At 46.4% G+C, this 27,748-nt stretch overlaps 1 protein-coding gene across 1 annotated transcript; it reads left to right on the plus strand.

Moving 5' to 3' along the window:
- On the plus strand, positions 1-27,748 carry LOC141471553 (heat shock factor protein 4-like). Its single transcript, XM_074158131.1, has 13 exons — positions 1-123; positions 8,607-8,715; positions 9,845-9,972; positions 11,197-11,321; positions 13,631-13,706; positions 15,151-15,215; positions 18,039-18,138; positions 18,896-19,020; positions 21,007-21,231; positions 23,205-23,310; positions 24,752-24,817; positions 26,216-26,303; positions 27,552-27,748. The coding sequence occupies exons 1-13, from the start codon at positions 1-3 to the stop codon at positions 27,746-27,748; spliced, it is 1,533 nt and encodes a 510-aa protein (XP_074014232.1).

A 27,748-nucleotide genomic window follows, 5' to 3' on the forward strand; every position in this document is an offset into this window, starting at 1 on the left:
ATGCAGGATTCCCCCAGCTCTCTGGTGATGGATGGATACTCCAGCAATGTGCCAGCCTTCCTAACCAAACTCTGGACACTGGTGGAAGACCCTGAAACGAACCATCTCATCTGCTGGAGCAGTGTAAGTACAGCAAATATTGGGTGGCCCTGAATGCCTGCAACACTGGGAGAAACCCAGGTGTGAGGCCCAAATGGTATCACATCGTCTTCTCTTTCCTTTACAAGTGCTGGCTCTCCTTACAGCTGGGAGAGTGAAATGACTGGTAGTTCCTTAGGGGACCTTTTGGATATACTTGATTTTACTTATTTGCAATATTGTGGCTTTTCTCTTTCAAAGGGACAACTGATTTGAGAGCATTTTAATATCTACACATTTCACTTAAAGCATCTTAAGTGGTGTCTAATACTGAATCTTCTAAAAATCCAGATTCTTTGAGAGATGTTTTTCGCCTTGCTTCAATCTGCAGTTCCCTTAAATAGTCTAGAAAAGGTGCAAAGCCCTTAAATAATTCCACTACTGTTTATGTTATTTCACATGTGTTTGTTATCAGCCTTTCGCAAATGTCTTGGGAGAAGGCATCAGACAAACAGCATTCAGACCTGAGGCTGAAACCTGTAGTTTACAGAGATCTCAGACTGGCACCCTAAATCGCTCACTGTTTCAGAAGAGCTTTTACTTGATGTTTCACCTAGTCTGTGTGATGATCATGGTGATGTGTGTACGTGCTGTCTGTACAGGTTCATTGGGATAGATTGCTTTGCTTTAGCTTATTGGTCACCGAGGCATTAATTCACTAAGTGCAATCAGAGAATTAAGATGATTTATTTGTCCCCCTAGTACAGTATTTTGATACCCAGCTGTGCTTTTGACCTGATTAAGACTTGCTGCAAATAATGTTGTGATTTTTTATCATCAGTTATCAGTTGTTTGCATAAACTTCTCTGAAATTAAGAATCTATAACAAAAGTGGTTTCAAAGGGAAAAAAATAGTCTAAAGCAGCCTTTCTGTCATGTGTTTGTGTCCATCAGAGTTTTCATTCAAAACCTGAGATGGGTTTGAGCTGCACTGTTATCCAAGGCAATGGTTGCTTTCTGATGCTGGTATTACATGGCCATACCTCTCCCAGCCACCGAGTTTCGGTATCCTGTGTCTTAAATAAGGACTTTCAAACCAAGAAGGATTTTCTAACACGTATAAGTAGTCCCTCCTCTGTTACACTTGTTTGACTGACCACTCCCACCATGCTCTGCTTTCCTGCAACCTAACAGAGGCTACAGCTATATTCTCAGGAGCTTTTGGTAAGACTTTTAGATGTCCAAGTTTCCCGTGTTGTATCCTCCTCTTCTACCCATCAGTGTGTTGGAGCCGAGAAATTGTGTGCATGCCTAAGATTTGTGGACGTAATTGGAACTCTTAGAAAATAGGACCTATAAGGACCTATGTACTGTTCTTAGCATGAAGGAGAAGAGATGGGGAGGAAATCTGGTAATGGCTTATATATACACTAAATGCTGTTCTAAGGTGGAAAAGTTGACTGTCTGTGTCTGCTATCTGTGGAAGATTGGACCAGAAGTAATTACATGCATTTTTGAAATGGAAGATGCAGTCACAGAATCACAGAATGATATGGGGTTGGAAGGGACCTCTGGAGACCACCTAGTCCAAATCCCCTGCCAGAGCAGATCCACCTAGAGCAGGTTGCACAGGAACATGTCCAGGTGGGTTTTGAATGTCTCCAGAGAAGGAGAGTCTACCACCTTTATGGGCAGCCTCTTCCAGTGCTCTGCCACCCTCAAAGTAAAGAAGTTCCTCCTCATGTTCAGATGGAACTTCTTATATTCAAGTTTGTGCCCATTTCCTCTTGTTCTGTAACTGGGCACCACTGAAAAAAGACCGGTCCCGTCCTCTTGACACTCACCCTTTAAGTATTTATAGGCATTGACCAGATTCCCCCTCAGTCTTCTCCAGATTAAAAATACCCAAGTCCCTCAGCCTTTCCTCATAAGAGAGATGCTCCAGGCCCCTAATCATCTTCGTAGTCATCTACTGTACTTTCTCCAGCAGTTCCCTGTCCTTCTGGAACTGGGAAGCCCAGAACTGGACACAGTACTCCAGATGGGGCCTCACCAGGGCAGAGCAGAGTGGCAGGATAACCTCCTTCGACCTGTTGGTCACACTCCGCCTGATGCACTCCAGGATGCCATTGGCCTTCTTGGCCACAACAGCACATTGTTGGCTCATGTTCATCCTGTTGTCCATCACTCCTAGGTCTTTCTCCTCAGAGGTGCCCTCCAGCAGGTCAGCCCCCAGCCTGTACTGGTGCAGGGGGTTATTCCTCCCCAGGTGCAGCACCCTACACTTGCCTTTGTTGAATTTCATCAGGTTCCTCTCTGCCCAACTTTCCAGCCTGTCCAGATCTCGTTGGATGGCGGCGCAGCCTTCTGGTGTGTCAACCACCCCTCCCAGTTTTGTATCGTCAGCGAACTTGCTGAGGGTACATCCCATCCCTTCATCCAGGTCATTGATGAATACATTGAAGAGGACTGGACCCAGTACTGACCCCTGAGGAATACCACTTGTTACGGGCCTCCAACTAGATTCTGTGCCCCTGATCATGACCCTCTGAGCTCTGTCTTTCGGCCAGTTTTCAATCCACCTCACTTGTCCATTCATCTAACCCACACTTCCTAAGCTCACCTATGAGGATGGTGTGGGAGACTGTGTCAAAAGCCTTGCTGAAGTCAAGGTAGACAACATCCACTGCCCTCCCCTCATCTATCCATCCAGTCATGCCATCATAGAAGGCTATCAGGTTAGTCAGACATGACTTCTCTTTGGTGAATCCGTGTTGAGTACTTCTGATAGCTTTCTTTTCCTCCATATGCTTTGACATGACGCCCAGAACAAGTCATTCTATCATCTTTTCAGGGTTGGAGGTGAGGCTGACCGGCCTGTAGTTTCCCAGGTCCTCCTTCCTGCCCTTTTTGAAGACTGGGATGACATTGGCTTTCCTCCAGTCCTCGGGCACCTCGCCTGTTCTCCAGGACCTTTCAAAGATGATGGGGAGTGGCCCAGCAATGACTTCTGCCAGCTCCCTCAGCACTTGCGGTGCATCCCATGAGGACCCATGGACTTGCGGATATCCAGTTTGCCCAAGTGTTCCATAACTTGATCTTCCTCAGCCAAGGGGAAGTCTTCCTTCATCCAGACTTTCTCTGTTACCTCCAAAGTCTGGGACTCCTGAGCAGTAAAGACTGAAGGAAAGAAGGCATTCAGCAATTCCACCTTCTCTGCATCCTCTGTCACCAGGGCACCCGTCTCATTCAACAGTGGGCCCACATTTTCTCTAGTTTTCCTTTTGCCTCCAAAACCCCTTCTTGTTGACTTTGACATCCTTTGTCAGGTTTAATTCCAAGGAGGCCTTGGCTTTCCTCGTTTCATCCCTGCATACTCTAATGGCATTCCTGTAATCTTCCCAAGTGGTCAGTCCCTTCTTCCACGCACCGTAAACTTCCTTCTTCCACTTGTGCTTTTTCAGGAGCTCCCTGCTCAACTACGCAGGTCTCCTGCTTCCCTTGCCTGATTTCTTGCTCTTAGGGATGCACCGATCCTGAGCTTGGAGAAAGTGAATATCAGCCAGCCCTCTTGAGCCCCCCTACCTTTCAGAGCCCTATCCCATGGGATTTCTCCAAGCAGTTTCTTGAAGAGGTCAAAGTTAGCCCTCCTGAAATCCAAGGTTTCAGTCCTACTTGTTGTTTTGCACATACTACCCATGATCCTGAAATCTATCTTTCCGTGGTCACTGCAGCCAAGGCTGCCCCCAACCTTAATGTCCTCCACCAGTCCCTCTTTGTCTGTCAGAACTAGGTCCAGTAGTGTTTCTCTCCTTGTTGGATCCTCCACCACCTGAGTCAAGAAATTACCATCAATACACTGGAGGAACCTCCTGGCCTGTGCAGCCTTCCCAGCAGATCTCAGGGTGATTGAAGTCCCCCATGAGAACCAAGGCCTGTGATTGTGAGGCTACTTTCAGCTGACTTTAAAAGGTCTCATCAGCTTCCCCATCCTGATCAGGTGGCCTGTAATAAACACCCACAACAGTGTCCCTCATATTGGCCTACCCCTTAATCCTCACCCACAAGCTCTCAACTCTCTCTTCATCTGACCCCAGGGAGGGCTTTAGGGACATCTCCTCACTCTCTATCCATTCCTTAACATAGGGGACAACACCTCCACCCCTCCTTCCTCACCCGTCCCTTCTGAACAGCTTGTAGCCCTCAATAGCCTCACTCCAGTTGTAGGATTCAACCCACCAGATTTCAGTGATGGCCACTATGTCATAGATTTCCAGCAGCACAGTAGCTTCCAACTCCTCCTGTTTGTTGCCCATGCTGTGTGCATTTGTGTAGAGGCACTTCAGCTGGGCTGTCGGCTGTGCTGTCTTCTTTGGGGAACACTCCTTGAGGTGTCTCACAGGTGTTTCCCTGCTGACTTCAGCTACCTCAGGAACTACTGGCTCATCTCCATAAGACTGTGACTGCAGTGCAGTGTCACCAGTGTGCCTCAGGGCAACAGGCTGAAGGCTTTTACTAGCACCCTGTCCCTCTAACCCTGATGTCATATCCCACAGCTTGTCACAGACAAGCGTGATGTTATTATCCCCCTCCCCTTCACTTCTAGTTTAAACCCCTGTCAATCAACCCTGCAATCTCTTGGGCAAGAACCATCTTCCCCCTTTGAGAGAGGTGTCTCCCATTTGATGTCAACAAGCACAGTGCTCTATAGGCCAATCCATTGTCAAAGAAACCAAAGTTATGGCAGTGACACCAGCCATGGAGCCATGTATTAATCAACTGGATCCATCTGTTCCTCCCAGCATCATTGCCTGCAACTGGAAGGAGTGAGGAAAAAATAACCTGTGCCCCAGTTTCCCTTACCAACCCTCCCAACTCCCTGAAGTCTCTTTTTCTTGCTCATGAACTGCGAGTTGCAGATTCCTCTGTGCCTACATGGAAAATCAATAATGGAAAATAGTCTGAGGACCGTACTAAGCCAGGAAGTTTCCTGGTGACGTCCTCAACCTGGACTCCAGGAGGAGAGCAGACTTCCCTCTGAAGAGGATCCACCTGGCATATTGAGCCCTCTGCCCCCCTCAGGTAGGAGTCACCAACAACTATAACCCTTCTTTTTGTCCTTGTGGGTGTGGTGGTGATCCAGGGTGTATGCTTTTTTGACTGAGGAAGCATCTGTGATGTAGATTGCTCATCACCTACATCCTCCCTCGACTGGCCTTCCTCAACCAGTACCTCGTATCTGTTCTTCAGAGGTACTGGGCAGGGCGAGGTTGGGAGTTCATCTGTTGCCCCGACCATGAACCTGTCTCCATTTGCTCTTTTCAGTTAGGCTTCTGCCTTCAGCCTGACCAGGGTGGATACAGGGGCTTCTAGACCCTGGCTGCTTTCCTCCCTAATACACCTCAGCTTTTCAACTTCGTCTCTCAGCTCTGCCACCAGGCTGAGCAGATCATTCACCTGTTCACATCTCACACAGCAGGTCTCAGCTACCACCCACTACCAGTGAAAGGTCCTGGCACTCCCTGCAGCCTGTGACCTGGGCAGCTGTATGCTTCCGTGGGAGCTCTGTCTGGGTTCGCACATCCATTCTGGTTGAGGTTGAGAGCATGACCTTCCTCCAGGTGGAGACCATGGCTAAGCTCCTTCCAAGGGATGATGCCAGCAGCAGGACTCAACTGTCAAGCTGGCAGAGCTTCAGTTCCTTTCTACGTGCCCGTGCCCTTTCCCCACTGCCTGCACCTTGTGGTGGTGGTCCCAGATGGCACTCTGGGTTACACCCACTCACTGCTTGCTCAGTACTCCCGAAAGGACTCTTTTATGGGAGGAGCGGGGGGGGGGGAGTGGTCCCGGTGCATTTACACCTCGTTTGAATCTGTCACCGGGGGTGCTGGCTCTGCCCAGGCCACCTCAGCAGCCTGCCCAGCAGCTACCCGCTCCCAGGACAGACTAGCTTTGCCCGGCTTCAAAAAGCCCTCAAAAAGAGCTCCTTTTGCCACGATTCCCTCCCCCGGTGCGGACTTACCTACACTGGAGCTGGTCTCCTCGATGAGTCAGGAAGAACTCCTAGCAAATTTCTGGAGTAGCTTGCCGGGGCTGGGTGAGGGGTGTCTATCATCTTGGGTCTGTCAAAAACAGTTAAGATAAGCATCTGCCAAGACCGACATGCTGCAGAGTCAATATTCCCTTGGGCAGAGAAGACTTTCAAAGTTTCTCCCAGCTTGTATTCCCATGATGTAAGACAAGCCAGGCATAGCTGCCATATGGGAACAAGCTGGCACACGCACTGTTCATCAATGAACACACAGTAACTCCAAAGTCTCTTGTGTCTGTGGGAATCTTTTTGAGTACACCAGGTTCTGAGAACATTGCAGCCCTGAATTCAAAGGAATGACCTCTCAAGAGAGGCCATAAGGTGATGTTTGGGTACATGCAACCCTTGTGCTTCTCATTTTCATCAGCATGCCCAGCCTGGGACACACAGCTGTATCCCAGAGAGAGTGAGTGGGGAAGAAGCAGAAGGGAAGCAGGAAAATTGCGCTCTGTCCACAGAACAGCCTTTGCAGCGTTTCGGGAAACCCTGGTCCCTGCTGTCATGTCTGCAAGCTCAGTCTGTGAGGTAATTCCAGCACACAGGTTATTAGTGAATCTCTTCAGTGCTGGATCAGCCTCTGCTTCTGCTGCATGGGACAAGGAACAATAGGAAAGACTCTGTTGATGGTCAGACGGCACTGTTGAAGGCAAACAGTCATGTTTGCAGCAGAGAACAAGGAGCAAGAAGCGCAGCTGACCAAAGTTGTGTGTTTGTGGGCGTGCAGTGTTAATTGTTAGAGCTGGCAAATGAGCCTGAGCACAGAGGGAATTGGCCCTGTTTGGTGATGGAAGTGTAGTGGCAACGAGCAGGGTTTGCCAGCTGGCTGTTTTCCAGAGGCTGTGGGCTGGCTACAGTCACACACTGGCCCCTCTTTAGTCACTGAGCTTTCTCGTGGTCCTGATTACGCTCCCAGTTTTAGAAACTTCCAGGCAGCCCTGAGAGCACCCCGTGCAGCTACAAACCCTGTGATGGGCGTGTGGCGGGACCCGCACATCACTGGGTGCTCACTCTTATGAAACACTGTCCTTCTCAGTCAAAACCCAGTCCATTGCGAAGTAACGTCCCCCCAGGCTGACATGCCACTTGGTGCTGGTAATAACGCTGAACGCAGCAGGAGGATGATGGTGGCTCTGCTGGTCTCAGAGCCCTCCCTGCCAACACCGTGCAGACCGTGGTGTCTTTAGCTAGCTGTCCCTTGAAACTCAGCCTCAGCTGAGGTGGTAGGTCCCTAATATCTGCTGATGTCTTTGCACTGGTGTAGGTCTCTGCACCTTGCCTGTCCCTCCATAAAGCTCGCTCTCTCTCCATGAGCAAAGTCAGTGTGAGCCCCTAGATATCACTCTGTGCAAGTTTACAAAAATGCCACTTGTGCCTCAGACTCCACAGCTGAAATCATGATTCTTCATTCCTCCAAATTCCCTGTGCTGCACCCCCCTATCCAGAGCAGATAGGATTTAAGGTGGTCCCTCTGTCTCCATATCCTGGAGACACACTGAGGCTGGGGATTTAGAAAACATTGTTCCTAAGTGTTGGTTACAGATGAAAATTAATCGCCAATTTTTCTGTTGCTTAAAAAGTTTGCATGACTTGCTGTTTGCAGTTTGAAGGCAGCTTCAGTGCACAGTGTTTCACAAGCCCTCTCCGTACCAGCTTAGCTGCCAGCAGGTGGAAGGCCAGGCTGGGAAAGCACAGGGCCTGCAGCCTGTCTGTCTCTGCCAGCGATCCCAGGCAGCTTTCATTGTTTTGCAGTTGCCAGTCCTGACACTGCAACCCCAGAAACAGGTATTTTATCTAGTTAACATGCATGTTGCTAGCTTGGGCTGTAAAGCAGGATTGTTAACCTTTCTCAGGTTCCCTCGTGGCTGTGTACTTTCAAAAATAATCAAGAGAAGGTACGTAGAGCTTCTGGGTCAGTGTGGTGTCTCCAGAGATTATTTGCTTTCTTGCCTTGCTATGCTTCTTGTGCCAGCTCTCCTGGCAGCTCTCCCTCTGGGACTGCTATGCTCTGGAGCAGGTGGGTTGGAGTTAGACCTATACAAGTAAATCAAGGGGTTATAATGGCAATTCCTGCTTTCCAGGACCTTCTTCAGACACCAGAGTCTTTCTGTGAGGTCCATGCAAGGGTGGACGATCACAGCTTCCCTGCCACAACAAGCTGCCAACTATTTGTGTGTAAAAATCTGCAGTTTCTTTCTCATATCCAAGGCTCTGAATTAAGCAAAGCTTAGTAGAAAAAGATCAAAACCGTGGTCACAGAGGACTGAAAGGGCCAGAACTGAAAGGAGCACATCCGTCATTGAAGGCTGTTATCACTCTTCTCAGCTTCAAGATGGCAATTCAAAGAGCAAGACTTCCCCGGCTGTAGGACTCAAGGAAATCACCTCTCATAGTCAGGGACGCTCCTCTGACTTCGCCTTTGTTCTTGTCTCCTTTGCAGAATGGCACCAGCTTCCATGTATTTGACCAAGGACGCTTTGCCAAAGAGGTGCTGCCCAAATATTTCAAACACAACAACATGGCCAGTTTCGTCCGGCAGCTGAACATGTGTAAGTTCCACCTCCAGAGCCTAGGCCATGTGAGCCCTAGAGACACAGGGGGAGCGATGGAGGGTGCAGGTGGGACAGGAGGTGTGAGGGACAACTGTGGATAGAAAAGTTGAGGTCTCACATATCTGTGTTACTGTGGCATTACTGATTTTGCCAAAGGGGGCTTGCTTGCCTCTGGGATCCCAGGAGGGTGATTTCCTTGCATTGACCTTAGATTCCAGCGTGAAATTTCTGTTAGATTACATTGCAAGACATGAGTTAAGAAATTTCAGCTAACAGGTTTTCTGCTTGTCTTGCATCAATTTGATGACCTATTATTATTTCTTTTGCATTTTTTTCTACATGGGGCTTTTTCCAGCAGCCTGATGCTGTGACACCTCCCTCAGAAACTGCTGCTTTTGAGGGTAGAGCCCAGAGCTTACCCATTTCAGCAGCCATATTGCTGAACTAATTACGGACAGTACTTCTCCCTGAAAACCTTGCCTTGCTTTTCCGATATTTTCACCTCTTTGTGGAGGTTTAGCTATAGTTTTTAGCCACATTTAGACCATGACTCTATTAAGATATAGTAGTTTTTAGAAGTTTTTCAATGACTGATTCACAAAGCTCAACAGTAAAGGAACTTTACTATTTAACTATACAGTAGCTCTATTGTAAACTTTAGGCCAGTCTTTAGATATGGTTGAGAAACCCTTCTAGGACTTCGGAGAAGTATACTCCAAGCAGATTTCCAAATGTGCATGTGACCCTTTTCTTCCAAAAGTGGCACCTGATGCTGGTCTGTGCCTTTTGAAAAACCTTCCCCCAAATCCCTTTGGCTCCCAAATCAAACCAGAGATTTCCTAAGAGCAGGCATTTCAGCTCCTGGCCAAGGGATTGCTGGTGAGGTTTTCATTGCATGGGCCAGCAGCAAGGGTGGCCAGTGGGATGGCCCTCACGCTGGATTTCTTGTAGATATGGCCCAAAATCATGCCTGGCTGTGGGGAGGGGGCATGGCTATGGCCTTGAGCACCGGCACAGCTCAAATAGCAGGGAGAATAAACAGAAATGTCCTCAAAAGTGAAGGAGGTGGGAAGTGAGGAGGAAGGCCTGGGTCTGTGGGCCCCTCACCCATGTCCTCTCCACGCAGATGGCTTCAGGAAGGTGGTGAACATCGAGCAGGGGGGTCTCGTCAAGCCTGAACGGGACGACACGGAGTTCCAGCACCTCTGCTTCCTACAGGGCCATGAGCACCTCCTGGAGCACATCAAGAGGAAGGTGAGGGGATCTGAGGGGGGATACACATGGCAGCCAGGCCTCTGCAGAGCCCCTGGTGAGCCCTCTGGGTGGGATGGCTGAGGTGAGGAGACTTCAGTTCCAGAAGGTTCCACACGGCTGCTGTGGAGAGGCTGCCTGGTGCTTGTTGCAAACATCCCTCAACAATGTGCCCCACAGCTTCACTGTAGTAGAGCTCCCATGGTTTACTTTAAGCCTCTTGTCTCTTTATTTAATGTATTTCCCTCAGGCCTTCTGCTAGGAGAGAAGTAGTGAATATTTGTTTCCTGTCCCTCAGGTGTCTTGAGCAGCAAATGCTTCATTTCTCCCCAAGCAGGAGACCCTCTTGGACCTTTCTAACCCTTTTTTGGGTTTGATTGACCATGACAGCACTCCATGGTCATTGCAAGGGTTTCTACCACAGCTGCGCTCCTCTCTTGATCAAAATGCTTGTTTGCTTTCAGACCACGGGCTGCCATACTATTGACCATTCAGTATAACCTCGATATCACCCTGTGGTTCTGACTTCTCTCCTCTCCATACACATGTATGGTTGGGGCAGGGGGTCCTTGGCTTGCAGAGCTTGGCTTCCATCAGAATTTTTTCTGTGATTGTTTGCTCTGTCGCTTTTCTAGATAAGTGCAGCGTAACTCCTACAGGGTCCCCCAACGGTTATTTTCTGTTATTATAGTAGCAATAACCCACTCCTACCTTCTGTTTTCTATCTTTTAACCTGTTAGTGATGCCCCAAAAGGGATGTTCTCTTACTAAGTTAGCTTACTGAGGGACTTCAGCAAAAACCTTCTGGAAATCCAGAAGTGTAATATGTCAATTTAAAGCAGTTCCTCAGGCTCATTCCTGTAAAACACAAAGCTGGATTTGGTCTCTCTATAGTTAAAATAGAAAGAATTAATTAAATAGTCTAGTTCAATTCCACCCTGTTCCTCAAAATACCTTTTTTTTTCCCCAGGTTGATTTGAAATAAGTTCCCACTCTAGTGGAGCATGTACTGCTGCCTGTATGAAAGGATTTTTCCTGCTCTTTGCTCTATTTTATCCCTTTGACCCTTGCAGTAATAAACCTAAGGATAGTTTAAACTCTTGTACATACATCGCCTGTCCCAGTATTTCTGCATGTCAGAGCCCAGCACCTGAGCCACAGCAGTGACTCTCTCTGTCTATGCCCTTCTTGTGCTGGTAAAATCCATCTTTGATTTTTCTTCCTCAGGTGTCAGTAGTGAAAAGTGAGGAGACCAAGATGCGCCAGGAGGACCTCAGCAGATTGCTATACGAGGTACAGATACTGAGGAATCAACAGGAGAACATGGAGTGTCAAGTGCAGGACATGAAGCAGTGAGTTGAATCCTACTCAGGCTGCTTCTTACGGGCATTTGCTTCTTGAGAGTTGTTTGTCTTGGGCAATGTTTCAAAGGAGGAACCTTACACACCTCCTTCCCAGGGAGCACAGGCTGAGCCAGGGACTAATCATAGGGACTAGATCTGTTGAGATGATAACATGTAGGATTTCCATATAGATTTCTATGCATACCTCATGATCTACAAAATTAATTAATACTCAGCCTCTCTGTCTTCTGTGAAAGCTGGACATGTGCTCTTCATCTCTATTTTCCCTTTAGAGATGAGGAAAGCACAGCAGGGGCCATGCAGGAAGTATGTGCATAACCTGGAGATTTAGCTCAGATAAGGGTATTTCTTCCAGTCAGAAATCATGGTAAAAAGAGATGTAGCTCTTTCTCACACCTAGAAGAGTCCTTGGCAGAAATGTGGGGGTGGCCACTCCAGCTATCAAAAATATTAAAAATACCTCTCTGTCATCCTCCACCTCCAAAATACATGACTGGCCCAAAATATATAAGAACACAAGAACTTTGGTAGTGTTTAGTCCATTTCTCTGAAGACTGTGTCTTCTGACATTGCCAAAATTGTTCTATAAGAGCAAAACATGCAAATGCAATGCTGCTTGCCTGTGGCTGCCTGACCTCTGGCTCTCTGAGACTCTGGGATTTTCTGAGTCAGACATGGTCACTAGGAATTTACTAAATGGATACGGTTTATAAACCATGTACTTGGAGAGGTTTTTATATGCCTCCAGAATTTTAATCCTTGCAGAGAACTTTGTTTAAAAAGCACTTGAATAATCAAAAAGACCCAAACCCCATATTTTATAATGAAAGCTGATATTCATACATCGCCAGATGACACTGGCATCCTGGGCCCTGAGAGAACACCTTATACTATGAAACGCCATTCCAGCCCAGGAACTTACATGCAATGGATAAATATTTTTATTTTATCTTAATTTTTAATGACTCCCACACTTAGCACATGCATGAAATCATACCATGAAATCCAGGTGCAGTGGCAATGAAAGAGTTTCTAGGCTTGTATCTTTTTTAATTTTTAAGGAATTCCAGGATTGATTATTTGGCCTTGCTTTTAGTTTATTCTCCTTTTGGATTTGCTTGCTCCATTCCTCCATCTGACAAAAGGTTAAATTGCATCAAACTGGTGAAAGTAAAACAAGTTTTATAAACTAAGACAGACAAGAAATCCCAGGCTGAAACCATGTTAAGAAATTTACACTGATGAAGAATGATTAGGACATAACACCAGCACAAGCTGTCAGACTATGGAAAGCTGCTTTGCTGAAAAACCTGTCATTACCAGTACAGAAAGTTCCCTGCAGAGATTCTTGCTGTACAAGCTGCTATACGAGGGCAGCTACTGTGCTCTTTCAAGCCCTGGACCTTATCTTCCCAGTTCTAGCATCAATCCACACTAGAAAGGCTAAAAAGCAAAAATCATTTATAAATTTCACCTGTATGGTAGGTTTTACCGTCCTGTTGGTTTTGGTACCTCCATATACTCTTGAGATAAATTGACTGGCAAAGCCTTTTGCAGCATGGACTTGGTTGGCGCTTGGGTTTGGAAGCAGCACAGTAAATGAACTCTGCATCTCCCCATCCCACTTTCTGGGGCTGGCTGTTCAAGGAAGCCTCTAAACTCCCCTATGTGCTGCATTTGCAGACAGAAAATAGATACGCTCTATGCAATTGAAAGCTGGACACAGGGTCTGTGCTGGATGAAATCATTGACTTTCATTAACGAAATCATTACAGTCCTCCTAGTTCTCTCAGATGCAGAAGCATCCCTTTAGCTGCTCCAGTCACTCCCAAACATGCCTTTGTACCGCCATGTGTATGAGGTTGCAGCAGGCAAAATACATAGGATCTCTTGGTCTTTGCGGGCGGTTGTGGAGAGGTTGGGCTTTCTTGGCTCCTGCAGGAAAAATAGTCTTGGTGATCAAAATCATTCAAAGTCATAAATCAGGCCTTGCTGTAATTCTGAGTTTGGCCCAAATGTTCCACAAAACCTAAATACATGTCCTCCTGTTACCCTCTCCTATAGATGTTGGCTTCTCTGTTTTTCCTCCATGCTTTGGTCTGTAGTTCTTTTGAGGTCAAAGAAAAATAAGGAAAGCAATTGTGTGACCCAGTTTGGGACACCTGAAAAGAGCCGAGCCCTGCAAGAGCCCCAGCATGAGACAGCCTTTGCTCAGTTGGGTCTGCTGTGCATCGTGGCAGCACCATGAGCTGTTGGGATGTTTCTGTGCTCACGGAAAGTTTCTGTTTCACTTGCAGGCAAAATGAAGTTCTTTGGCGGGAAGTTGTTTCTCTCCGGCAGAACCACTCACAGCAACAGAAAGTGATCAACAAGGTAGTGGACATCTAAACTCCAAACTCACTTGTACTGCATGGTGTATGTCCTCCTCTGATTTTTTTTTCATGTCCCATAACCTCCACACTCTGGTATCGCCATATATTTATTTTCCCTCTCTTTCAAATTGTGTGATGTTCTTATGTGTCCTATGGAAAGTGGTCATTAAGAAAGCATAGATTATTCCCTCAAACAAAAGGTTTAAATTTTCCTGTCAGTCCTTGCTGTGATGTTAGAAACAAGTTTTCTGTGGAAGTCTTGAGCCAGAGAGTACAGCTCTCACTAATCGCCCTGTATTGACTGTGTTCTGGTTGTACCGATGCCTTTGGGCTTCCCAAATCTTTCCTTTTTCGTCTGTACAAGGGAGGAGCCTCCCCATCCTGCCAGCACTGAAACTGAAGGCAGCAGAATTGGTTAGCCATTCCCCCTGATGGGGACTTCTGGTAACAGATAACATTTTCTGGAGTTGCTGATATAGTTGCGGAATTACTGTATAACCTTTTAGACTGAAGGAGCACTGCAGATCTGTCTCCCTTAAAATCTAGCATGACCAGTACTAGAAAAGTCCTCCCCAGCGATTCCCAGATGGTGCTGTCGTGACTGAGCATGTCACATTTCCCAATCCCCCTCAGAGCAACATTCTGACCCTCACGTGGCATCCCAGCGTCATAGGACTGGGTAGAAAAGCACAGGGCTATCAAACCTCCCTTTGGCTCTGAGGCTGGACCAGCCAGCCACACCACTCATTGTAGAGGCGTTTATGCAACTCAATTTTGTTATATTGAGCAATGAGTAAGAGACAGCTGTGATATATGACAATAATGCTCTCTTTGTTTGGAGGCCAAAGCAGAGCATTAGGCTCAAGGTGACCTGGGGATATGTTGCTAAATGATTCCTCTCCAAAACAATTCTGCATCTTTTTTAGTGTCCTGTTATATCAACACTGAACTTCACAGGGCTGAAAAACCTAACTGGAAGAGCTAAGACATCCATCCAGGGTCTCCCCTAGGGGGTTGCCTCTTTCACTTGCGAAGCCTTAAAGGTCTCTAAAGACTTTTAGGGAGGCCAAGTCTAACTTCAGGACTAGGAATGTTTGCCTGTGTACTTCACAGGAAAATTCCCATGTCTAATAGGGCTCACTGGAGTTCTGCATGCACAGAAGCAGAGAGAGAAAGGTCTGAGCACGTGAGAGAAAGCAGCCTTTGCACAAAGCAGGCACCTGGCTGTGTTTCTTGAAAGCTGGGCAGATCGTTGGAGTTCTTGGAAAGCTTAGTTCGGTTTTGGGTTCCAAAGTCTGATGCAATTTGGCTCCCGTATTTCATGGCTGCACTCAGCTTCGGGGTGGTATCAGGAGGGAGGGATGTGTGAGATGAGAGTGGCTGCGAGAGCATGGTGTGCTGAATCACTCTGCTAATTAACGCCGGATTTTGATCTCTCTTGACAGCTGATTCAGTTTCTGTTTGGCCAGCTCCAGTCGAGCCCCAGCAGCGCTGGGATAAAGAGGAAGCTGTAAGTACCCTTGTGTGGTACGCGCACGTTGTGGGCATAATGCTGCCCCCTCACTAAAAGCACAAGCTCAGCTCGCCTGGGCGGGTGGTCACCGGACCAGGGCACCATGGTGATGGGAAATGAATGGCCTGAATTGCCGAGTCAGACCTGCTGACATGCCCCATTCAGTGGCCTTTAGAGAAGCACCCTGTCAGCTCGTGACCTTTATTTGGGGAATACGGAGCGCGATGGGAGATGGGAACATGAACTAGTGGGAGGGTAAAGGGCAGGACCCTGCTGCTGGTCCTAAAGGTCCCAGTTTTGCCACTTGTCATCAGTGGGAGTGGGGCTGGGTCCAGCAAACCACAGACATCTTTAGTTTTGGCCACTAGTGTGTATCAGACACAGATTGGGTGGTGCAGGCCTTACAGAGAGGAAGGTGGAGACAGATATTAGCTAAGGGCTACCTTTAGAATCATAAATAAGCTCTTCAAGGCAAGTGAATAGAGGAGCTTGAATTAGGAAGCTCAGTGCCTTCCAGCTGAGCACCCTTGCATTTCTTGCTCTGTGGTTCTTGTGATCTAGAGGGAAGAAGGGCTCCTAAGTGGAATTTGCCTTTGTGGCTCAGGCTGAGGGCAAGGACCCACCTCCGCTTCCCATGTTTATTACCTTGTGGCCTTTGGCAACTCAGAACCTTCTCCATGCCTCAGAGAAAGGAGCCAGGCTTCCCAAGAATGGCTGCTCAAGAGGGTTGATTTTCTTTAAATCAGTGTCCTTGTTCTTGGCTGACTCTTTTGAGGATTGTAAAGGAAACACAGGACTGAATGAAGGACAATCTGTACAAGCTGGGTACTTTTACCTTTGCCTACCCCCTCTACTGAGCCTCTTGGAAGGGATAAACACTGCATGGAGAATGGTAACAAAGAAGAGGGCTCAAGAGAAGGATATCAGCTGCTCCGAGTTGCTGAGTTTCAGGAGCGGGGAAATTTTCCTCCAGTGGAGTGAGGAGGCAGAGAAAGGAGATGCCAGATCTGATCTCTAATTTCCATGGTTAGGGCTGTGCACTCCCTATAGAAGCTTTGCAGCCCAAGAAGTGTTGTCTTAGACTACTGCTTTTTGAAAAAACAAAATCATTAGTGAGAAACTGTGCTGAAAGAAGCAGAAGAGCACAGAACTATCTGCACAGCAACTGTGGTGGCCTCCTTATGAAGAGGGATCACACTGATACAGCCCACCTGCAGTTTGCGCAGTATTGTGCATGTTAATTTGAGTTTCTGCTTCCTTGGAAACATGAGGGTCTGTGTTCAAGGAACCTCAGCTCTTGTGAACTTCTATATCTGCCCTTCTATCTTTCACAGTTTTGTTTACCTGCCTCTCTCTTAAATGACTGCAGGGAAGCATAGTGTACAGCCTGGAGTAATTGTCGGCACAGACCCAAGTGCTGACTAGGGGCTTTGGGTTTGGACAGGTCTGTAGGTCCCACAAGCATGTCTGACCTGGGAGGCTGTAGATGAGTTAGATGCCAAAGTTACTTTGATAAGAAATGTTGGATGGGGAAGTTTATTTGTGGCTCCTGGAGCAGAGATCTGGGCACTTACAAATTTGTAATTGTTGCAGAGCTGGCTATGATATCTTGGTGTGTACTGAAGGGTAGGTAGCACCTGCCATAACAAGGTCCATGTCAGGGTGATTCAAATGTTCTTTTTATTTTGTGTCTTTAGTTAATGTCACAGAATAGAAAAAGTTGTTTAAATGAGCTGTTAGACAACACTGAGATCTCGAGCACTGTGGTCACTGTGTGGTGTTGTATAATGCCCTTCGCTGTGGGATCTAATTGGAGTCTGAGCAAACCCGTAATTTCTCCCAACACATCCAGCTCATGTCTGTAGGATGGGGAGAGCGAGGAATTGTCTTCTGTCAAGCCTGTTAGACGTTACTGTGCAATAATTGGCTTTCCCTAATGCCCTCCAAATCACTGTCTTCTAAATGAACACTGAAGATGCTTTTCCAGACTGCGGGACAGTGGGACAAGAATAGGAATTTGCTAGGCAGTTTTACAGGATCATCACAGCATTAACAGTAGTGGGTGTGTAGCAAAATATACCAGTACCCAGCTTCTCTGGGACTGTATCACAAATCCAAGGAAGTTTCATGGTGGAAAGGCAGTGCCCTTTTGAGGGTCCTTCTCATTTTCTCTTGGTTTCAATCATTTACTGAACATAAAGCACTCCCACTACAGGACCCAGCATGCAGACCCACGTCTTGCTGTCAGTAGCCACCTGTAAAAGCCTGTCAGTCATTTTTTTAAAAGCCTGTATGCAATGAGTTTAGGCTCTGCTTTGCACCTCCCCCTGTTTTATTATTTAGTGTGTGGCATGGGTTCCTTTTATACAATGCTATGTACGAAGATATTGCTTTGCCAAAGGGGCCCTGAGCGTGAGGGAGCTGTTATGAAGGCCAGATTCCCAGTATTTCACTAATAATTTCAGCATAGTTACCTCCGGTTAAATGAGCTGAGGACCCAGCCTAGAGCTTGAAACCACTAGCAATTAGAAGAAAGTATGAATTGGTTATTTTACTTGTATCTTTCAAATAAGAAAATATCTTGTATCTTGTATCTTTCTATATCTTCTCTATATGGCTAATGCCCTTTTTTAATGGTGACCTCGTCCAAAACTGTTGTTTCCCTTCCTTGTCCATAACACTGGACAAGAAAGTACCTTACAGCTGAGAAAAAAAGGAGTACCCAGGGGAAAACAGTCCTTGGCTGAGAGACATTCCTTGTATGAGCAACCAGGATCCAGTCAGCATGTGCTGGGGAAACAAACCTGTTTCTCTTCACAGACCTCTGATGCTTGACAATGGGATCTCAGCCCCACAAGTGTCCAAGGTCAACCGGCATTTGTCTACGGACCCCCTCCATGACCCCTATTTCATACAGTCGGTAGGTTGACACCAGCCTTTGCGCTTTGCGGGATTTCTTTGGCCAGGGTGGAAAAATGTTTGAAGCAGTAATACAGAGTAGGCAGTTTGGCAAGAGTTTGGCAGTGAAGAAGAGGTTTGCAAAGCTGAGGGGCATTATTATTTCTTCAGCTCCCCGTTGCAGGGAGGGGCGCATGCTTGTGTATGCTCATGCTGTTGTGTTCATATGGGAGGCTATGGGTTGTGGGAGGGAAAGGCACCAAAACACCAAACTCTCCATGATCTTACCCCAGGCTGGCTTAGCTCAAGGGCAGAGAGGAAGCAGTATGTTCTAGAAGTGATCTTTCTGACCCAAGCCAGATTTTTGCAGTCGCTGAAGGATCCCCACCACCCTAATCCACCAAAGCAGACACCAGACATATGACATTTATGCAGCTAAGATACTTGAGCCGGCACGAGAGACACACTCCCCTGTTGGGCTGTGTCGGAGCTTTCCCTGCAGAGGAAGCTAAGCAGCCTAGGCAAAATGTCAGGCATGGTAAAACCTCTCAGTAGCTGACACTTCAGTCACAGTGCTTATTTCACACCTGCACCTCTGCATGGTTGGAAGAAAGACCAGAGGAAATTATAATGTTGCGCAGTAGGTAAAAGCTTTCTTGGTTTCCATACAAGGAGGACTCAAGGGCACAGTGAATAAACCCTAACTATCTCAGATAGGAGCTTGGGCTTGTTCTGGTCCTCAGAAGGATAAATCTATATGGTTTTTACTTTCCTCTTAGCCATCAACAGAACCTGCCTCTTGCTTAAACAGCCCTGCAATTTCTGGAGGACCCATCATATCTGATATTACTGAAGCATCACCTTCCAACATAATAAATATGCAATCTCCTCCTGAAAATGACAGGTAAACATGGTTGTGATTAAAAACAAGGAGAGTGGGTATGGACATGTATAACTTGAAAAGAGTTTTTACTGGCTGTAATTTTACCAAAGTTCCTGTCTGAGTCGCAAACCTCTGTAGAGGTGGTGTGCTGGAATATTTTTTCCAGTTTGAAATGCGGGTGAGATTTTCAGAATCAGGGAGGGATAATAACAGCAGATAATAACTTTCAAAACAAAGTAATGAATTTCAGGCTGAGAACTTCCACTCACCTTTTTAAGAAGTATTTGATGTTTCTTTGTATTTTGTTCTCAAGACAGGGGCTGTCTCAGACTTTATCAAATAATGAGGTACTAGCACTTGTTGGGTTTCTTGAGAGAAAGGAAGTTTCCTTTTGGCTTTGACAAAGAAGAAACAGAATCAAACTGTACATCTTTCTGCTAATGAGAACAGAAAGGTTGCATCACAACTTCCAATGTTTGACAACTTTTCTGTGAAAAGGTCCCAGTAGCTTAAGAACTGAATGCAGAGGTATTTTAATGCTTATCTCTTCCTGCCGCCGACATGCAGTGTATTTAGGGCTAGTAGCAGAACAGCTACGGCTATGTCAGTGGAAAGTAAGCAAGTAGATGAATGATGGAAACATTTTCTCAAGCATATAGGCAAGGCAGTTATACTCTAGAAATTGCCTGTATATCTGTCTGTCAATTGAAACCATAGCCATAAAATTAGCTAGAAACATGTAAAGAGCTCCAGATTTAATTAAAAAAAAAAAAAAAAAGCCAAACAAAAAACCTGGAAGCCATCTCTAAAGCAGAAAAATTTTAATATATAACCTTCAAGTTAAGTTGCTTATTTCTACTAATTACTGAGTGCCATCTGGTGGCCTCTGATCTGTGCTCTGTCTGCATGAGTTGAGAATGTGAGCCACAGCCCTGAGTTCAGGAGTGCAGTGCTTCCTAAATCAACATGAGCTTCTTGTGGGAGTTCAGGATTCACGAGATGGGAAGACAGTCTGAAAGGAATTCAGAGGAGGATTTTGTAGTGTCACATGCCATCCCATATGTGACATGCTCATGTGCTGTCTTGCAGCAAAGCTAGTCAAAGGAAGTAAGATAGTATTTTTTCAGTATGGTTTTCCATGCCCTGTTGATCTATGTACCCTTGTCACTTTGGCTCCACTTGTGCAGTTTCAGGGAGAGCTGTAAAGTCTCCTATAAGTGGTACAGAGTAGATTTTTACATAGAAAATGCCACCATTCAAAACTTCAATGTCGTATGTCTGTCTAGGAATCATAGAATGGTTTGGGTTGGAAGGGACCTTAAAGATCATCCAGCCCCAGCCCCCTGCCCTGGGCAGGGATGCCTCTCACCAGTCCAGGTTGCTCAAAGCCCCATCCAACCTGGCCTTGAACCCCTCCAGGGATGGGGCAGCCACAGCTTCTCTGGGCAATAACATGGAATGCCTCTCCCATTGGAAAAAGGCAAACATCTGCTTCCAAACAAGTGAAACAGCTGACTGGGACTGTCAGCTTCTGCGCCAAATCCTGCAGGGCCACAAGATGCCACCTATGTCACTGGGATCTCTAGAGTGCTTTCTGGTCCAGTCCTAACTTCAGTTCTTACTGATCCCATTTTTATCTCTAGGGTGGAGACTTTTCTTTTTCAGAGGAACCTCTCCAGCCTAGTGACCCTTTAACCTGTCTCAAGTCATCTGAGGAATAATGAACACATGGACGTGTATTTTCCATATTTGCGCAAAAAAATGAATGGGGCAAAGTCATTATATCTATAACTAATGAAGTGACTGAAGATATTCCAGCTGAGCACATTTCTGGAGCTTGCTGGAAAAACAACAAGGTTGCTGGTTTCTTTCTAGGAGAATGGAAAGACTCAGTGGGGCAGTCTGATGGGAAGTGGAAGCAAGCCCTTGTGCTGTTGCCCTTCCCAGTAGCACGAGGCCTTTGTGGAGCAGATGTGTGTGTGGTGCTAACTCTTGCCTCTGATACAGAGAGAAGTGCCTCATGCTGATCAAAGAAGAGCCAGTCAGCCCTGGAGTGAAAGCCCCTGCTGAGCCTGATGTTCCCCTGCCAGGCTGCCGGGCTTGCTCCGAGCCCCCTGTGCTCCCGGTTGCCATGGTTCAGTCAGTTTTGGAAGGCAAAGGGAGCTGCAGTGCAACCCCACCAGGGACCTCACAACCACCTGAGAGAAGAGGCAGAAGGACATTGCTGGACAGGTGAGGGGAGCTGTGGTTCTGCATGTTTCATGGCCCTCTCTTCCCATTAGCTAGCAGGAAAGGGATGTTGGCTTTAAGTCACCTAATGCAGCCTGGTGAGCTCCATCCGGTACCTGTGGCACCTGTTTAGAGGACCTTTGAAGCCCAAGGGATAGTTCACAGGGGTAGAGGGTTTTGTGGATGATTTGCTTGAAGGACCCATTAGAGGAAGAGCTGTCAGAGCACGTGCATCAGAGCCATGGGAGCAGGAAGAGTTTTTTTTGCAGTGAGAGGGATTTGCCCAAGGTCCAAGTGAAAGCTGGAGCCTAGACCAGCATCCATGTCTGTGGACTTGCAGGCCACTGGATGGCACTACACCTCCAGTAGCTTCTGCACCCTCTGTCATCTGTTTTGTTGAGTCTTCAGTTACATAAAGTCATAAGGAAATATTTGTCACTGGTCTCTCTGGACAGTGAATAAGGGTGTCACTTGTGTGCAAATACACAGTGATGGAAGATGACAGTCCAGCATCATCGTAACCTCTGCACCTCTGAAGGTACAATCTGTATAGGGGAAATATGTGGTAAGGCAGCAAAGCATTTATCAGGCCCAGGCTTGGACTTGAGAGGGAAATAATTTGCCCTCTTTTCTTTTTCTGTACTGTGAAGTCAAATAGACTTTTCTCTTTAGTTCTGTTTTGCTTCAGTTCTCTTTAGTCTCTTCTCCCTTTGCATCTCCTCCTACCAGCTTTCCAAGGTGACTTTCCTGAGTCAGTGCTAGGTCCGTCTTCAGGGGGCAGCCAGTCCCTTTGGCAGTGTCACATGGGCCACACGTTTCTGGGGAGGTACCGGGGAGCTAACGCTGCAAGAGAGCTCGGCTTCCCCATCTCTGACTAAGAGTGAAAACCCACAAAACTCAGCTGCACCACTGTGCTTGTCTCCTTTAACTGGAGGGGCTCAGTAAAATGCTGTGCAGTCCAAAGCAAGGCCTCATAAAAGCCTATAAAAGATAAAAATCTCGCCTTAAAATCATGAAATAGCAAGTGAGGTCACTCACAGGATGTAGAGTTGGGAGTTTGTGTTCACTGAGTGCAGAAGTTTCATACAAAAGGATGGAGGGTTCATTATTTTGATGCCAGGATGCCATAGGCATCCCCACAGCACCAGGGTCAAGGGTGAGTGTACAGCAGACTTCACCAGCAGCAGGAGAGCAGGGTTGCAGCTTGGTGGATGAAGTAGAAGTTAAATGCAAAATTCATTCTTTATGGCAACTGCAGCAATGTGAGGACAACTTGGGGGAACAGCCCCCACACTCAGTAGACTTAACAAAAAGGCTTCTATTTTCCTTTAGGTCCTTACAGAGAACTAAATTCCTCCTTCTTAACCACACTGGCTACTTACTACATTTTATTAGAAAAAAAAACCTGACTGAAAAGTCTTTTAAAGACTCTGGATTTTAAGAGAAATTTTTGTAGCTTTTTGGGGTGGTTAAATACAGCAGGCCCTCACAGCTGCTCCTTTAGCTGAACATCTCCAGTAGATGCAGCATACAGGCTGAATGCCTGCAGGTAAAAGTCACTCCTCTAAAAGCCATTAGTTAATAGTAATTCAGGCATCTCGGACCCAGGAGGGTGGGAATGCAGCCCATTCTGGATCCCAAGTGCCTCTCTAGAAGGATTTATTCAAAGGAAAGCTTTAATTTTCCCAGTCTTGAAGAGATGTGCACAGACTGTCCATCCCAAAACCATACGTGTCGCCCAAGAGCAGTCGTCTCAACTTGCTTTACCATCACCAAGTCCCCTCTGTGCTCTGCTGGGTTGTGCTTCTGGGATTAAATGAAGTTATATGGCACAAACCCGGACTGACAGTGGGCTCTTGGTTTCCTAAACGAGATTTAAGCATAAACATCATGTTGGAGGGCTGCTCAGTCCTGCTTTCTGTATGTATCTATGCAAGTCTCATTTGTGGTGATGTTTTCCCCTTGTCTTTTCTCAGAACAGATATTCCAGACCCATTGGAGGGCATGGACTGGAGTTTGGAAGGGCTGCAGCTGCTGCTGAGGAGCCAGCAGTACGGGCTGGAGCCTGCCAGCCTCTTGGATGTGAGTGTCGGGCCCTCCCTGAGGATAGCTGCGGGGAACAGTTGGGAAGTTCCCAGCGGTACCTTTGGGCTGTAGATCTGATGGACCATGCTGCTTGCTCTCATGTGGCGCGTCATCTGTCACGTGCTGCCAGCAGAGTCACAGCTTTGGTTTGACCTGCTCCTATAAGCAGGATTTCAGAATTTATGATGCTTTTTTTACATTTCTTTTGAAAATATATATATTTGAACTTCTAGGAGCACAAAACATTTGGTAAAGACATCATCATGAGACCTAACACATGTACATAAAATAGGTTTAATACAACTCTCTAGATAGTTGGGTAAATTTTTTGGGTGGCTTAGTTTATTTTCTGCATATTCTGCATCATAGATACTCCTAGATACTCTACTACCTTCCCCCTTTTCTCATGTTCTGGGAAATGTAGGTGATGTCAAATTCTCTCTCTGCTGAGATATTTATCTGTTCGCAGTTTTCAGGTCACCTTTCTTTAGAATACTGTTTTCTTAAGTATATATGAAGCAATATGAAGGTTTGTTTCTTTCTCTCTTTCACTCTCTCTCCTTGTACCTAGTTAGTATATGAAAGGGTTTTGCCAATAATCAAATAACTACATAGCAAAAGAATGTATGTGTCTAAGATTCACTTCCTTGAGGAGGTGCTTCAGATGCAGGCACATGGTAAACTTGCATGGATAAACAGGAATGAAAAATCATTAAAAATATATCAATCTTATTCTCTTAAAACCACTTCCTATGTCTATGTTTGTTGCTAAGTGTCTATGATTGATTTTGACTTTACGGAAAGCTTTTCTAATGGCCTGCTCTGTCCCTGGCTCCGTTGGCTTCTATTTCTTATTTTTCATTAGGAGGAGTTTTCCTGTTACTGACACACTTTGCTCTCTCTGTGCAATTGAACGTCACAAAAGTGAGAACGAATCATAAAACTGTACCCCAGATAAGAGTTCATTTTCCCACATTGCTCAGACTTCTCAAGAAATTGCCACTGGGGCATTGATGCAGCAGTGATCTGCACTCTGCTACTGCCTTTTGGAAGGCTTTGAAAAACCCATATGAATCTGGAAGTGTCCTAGGATGCAAGAGCAGCAAAAAAGGGCTCTGACTTGCATGTGCAGTGACACAAAGAGCTGCCCTGGCTTATGGTGTGACTGTGGCACTCTGTGCCTGTGCCACCCCTCCAGTGGCAGGCAGCAAGGCTAGCAGATCAGCACGAGAGCTCCCAACTCAGCCCTCGCTGATCTGGCTCTGCTACAAACCAGCATACACGAGCCTGTAGCTTTGGGTAATTAATGTGCCAGAGCTTTGGGTAGTGTGCCAGAGCAGCTGGGGCATAGCCTGGCATCTCCACAGACAGCTGAGGATATGAACATCTCTAACTATTACACCTTTCAGAGCCCTAATTTTATTCTTCCTCCCAGCAGGTCTTTAATCCCAATTTATCTTTGAGTGAGTGGAATTTGACTGAAGTGGAAGCCAGTCTGTCCCCGGTAAGAGATGTGTATTTCTGATAGAATAATAATAACAACGTAATTATTAAGTAGAGCTTGTGCATAACTGAAGAATGCGTAGTTATTTTATAGCCAGAGGGAAGAGTGTGGTAAAGCCCAGCAAGTCAGCATCTCCTGAGGGCAGGCTGGGAGCGTTATACTCGTGACCTGTCTTTTCCCCTCAGCCAGAGCTTGTTTCGAGACGTGCTGGTGTCCTGGAGTCTCTGATTTAAACTGGCTGCTCCAAACTTTCTCTTGGTATGAATGTCACTTCCTACTAATGCCATAGATCCATAAAGTGTCTTTGTGCCAAAGCCCTTTATAAAGTGCAGCCATCCCTGAAACCACACATAATTAGAACAGAGGATCGTGCACACACGTACGGAAGAAACAAGGAGAAATTCAGTTTGGCAGTGTTTGTTTGGAATTGACATTGACACAGACATTTCTGAAGAGGATACGGTGATGTAGTAAACAGTGAAGGAAAAGTGAGTTTCATGACTGGGATTTTTTTTTCCTTCTTGATAGAGGGTGACTTTTCAGACCCATCACTGCCAGCCAGATTAGAAAAAAAAAATGGTTCTGCCATCTCTACTGATGTGCCAGCAAAGTCTAATCTATTCTAATGAAGTGCAAAAGGTCTCTAAGCCTTCCTCATGATATCACTATCCTTTCTAGGCTTTGATTTAATAATTTGGAATTTACTGGGTAACTTCACCTCCTTAGTGTCAGGAAGGAGAGTCTCTGAAGAGGCATAATATTAGCAAGTCTTGGAAGCAAGGGATGGTCTCTTTTAAGAAGGATTGCATGAGACAAAAAACCAAGAGGGAGCTGCAATGTTCAATAGCTCAGTCCTGGAGTCCTCTGAATTTCCCAGCAACTGGTACAACCCACCCTTAGGCTTCCTCATCCTCCAGTAAGCCATGAGCATAGAGAAGCCTGGAAGCAGCGATTCCACACCTAGCAGTGACTCCGTGCAAGCAGAAGCGAGTCTTACTTTAAAAGAAGTCATAGGGAAATGGAAAGAGAATTCCTTTCTCATTTGTTGCTGGCTGCAGAGGCCTGTGGGTTTAACTTTGATGGCAGCCAGGCATGGACAGCTGCAGTGACACTAGCCTGGCCTCCTCATGTGTCAGGATCTTCATTACCCAGTGCCAGTAGAAGATTACATCTCCCTTAGACCTCTCCTTCAGGTGTAGCTGCCCTTGAGCACATGCTTTTGGGTATTTTAACCAAGTGCAGGTGCGACAGGGAGGAGATGCAGGGACAGGACAGCTTGCATTACTGGTGGATGTTGGGCAGCGTTGATGAAGCACTGATTTCCAGAAATGGCCTAGTTCTAACGAGCTCCCCTGTCTTTGTATAATTGTACATTGTAGTTTATATTTTTGCATCAAGATGCAGCGACTCACAGTGGACCTGGAGAAGAATGCAACTGAGCTGTCCTCAAAAGTGTTCAACCCACCATTTAACAATGCCTGCCCAGGTAGGAGCACCAGCAGCTCTTGCGGACTGGGAAATGGGGATGTAATTAAGGTGTTAAACATGTCAGCAGGTAGATGCAATGTCCAGCACCAACCATTTGCCACTTTGAGGGAGCAAAACATATTTGCTATTTTACTTTCATGAGTGCCAGTCAGCAATGCTTTCACAACAACTGCTGAACTGGCTACTGAGCAGTGGGAAACGCATGGGGCGTAAACTGAGGTTTAAATGTAACTGAGCTGCTTCTGCTCCTGTTTGGGTCCACATCGTGTCTATCAGTGTCTCCACTGTCTCTCTGCCTTTTCATCACCAGCTACGAGCAATGTGGTGATCTAAGTGAAGTAGGGCTGGCAAGAGCTGTACAAGTTCTGTGTTTCCTCTGTCTCCTGCTGCAGTGGAGGTGACCCAGTAGCTGCTACTAGCCAGAGGCAAAGGTTGTGTTTCGGTTTCTCCTGACCTTTTACCAGACCTCAAGGGAACTGTCCAGCTGATATTCTCCTCCTCATTGACTCTGATAAAGTGTGTCATTGGCCATAGATATGAATCTAGAAGTGTTTTCCTGGTCTTGGAATAGTGATATATTATTATTATTTTCATGTGTATTCAACTGGGCTAGATCTGAAAGAGAAGCTTTTTGTGAGCCTTAGTTTGGTGCTGTAGACACCTGATCCCACCTGAGTTCTGATGTATTGTGTGTAGTTCAAGGATCTCCAGTCTCCACCTTAAGCTCAGCATCTTGCATGAACATCGAAGGTGTTAAAAGCCCAGCCGCACTGGAGAGAATTCTTCTGCAGGCTGGGGCTGAACTGCGCAAGAGGAGCATCTCCTGTTTGCAAAGCCTTTATGGTCCATGCATGATGCTGGAAAAATGGGGCAGTTGGCAGATGTCTCCTTCTGCAAAGAAGAACAAGACAAGAACAGACTGTTCTTGAGTGAAGGAGAAGAGAAGCTGCTCTTATCCACTTCTCAGAGTCTCCAACCATTTGGTCATCCCTCTTTCACTTCCTGTGAGGCATCTCAGCACTCGGGCAGGACCCATCTTGGCAGCCTGCAGAGATTCCCATTGATTGTAGTGGGCTTCTGAGTGAGTCCAAGTTTGATTCAAGTGTTTCCAAGCATTTTTTGCCTGGAGTGAGGCCCCTCTTCTCCTGTTGCAGTGGGAATTTGCCACTTTTCAGTTTTACATACGTGAAGTCTGGTAACTTGCCTTCCAGAAACTGAGTTTTATGTTGTCCATTTGCATTCCTAGGGAAAGATGTCATCCTGGAAAGTGCCCAGCAGTTCCTCATCGATCGTCAGTCAATCTTTGCAAACGACTTCATCAGCTTGCCTGAAAGTTCATCGCTTTGTGTTCCATCTGAAAATATTACTTCCTACCTGACCTCTGTGGGTGTCCAAGGGGGCATCCCGCTAAACCTGAGCTCTTCACCTGACACCAAGCAGTGA

Source organism: Numenius arquata, chromosome 13, assembly GCF_964106895.1.
Source record: "Numenius arquata chromosome 13, bNumArq3.hap1.1, whole genome shotgun sequence".
Lineage (NCBI taxonomy): Eukaryota > Metazoa > Chordata > Aves > Charadriiformes > Scolopacidae > Numenius > Numenius arquata.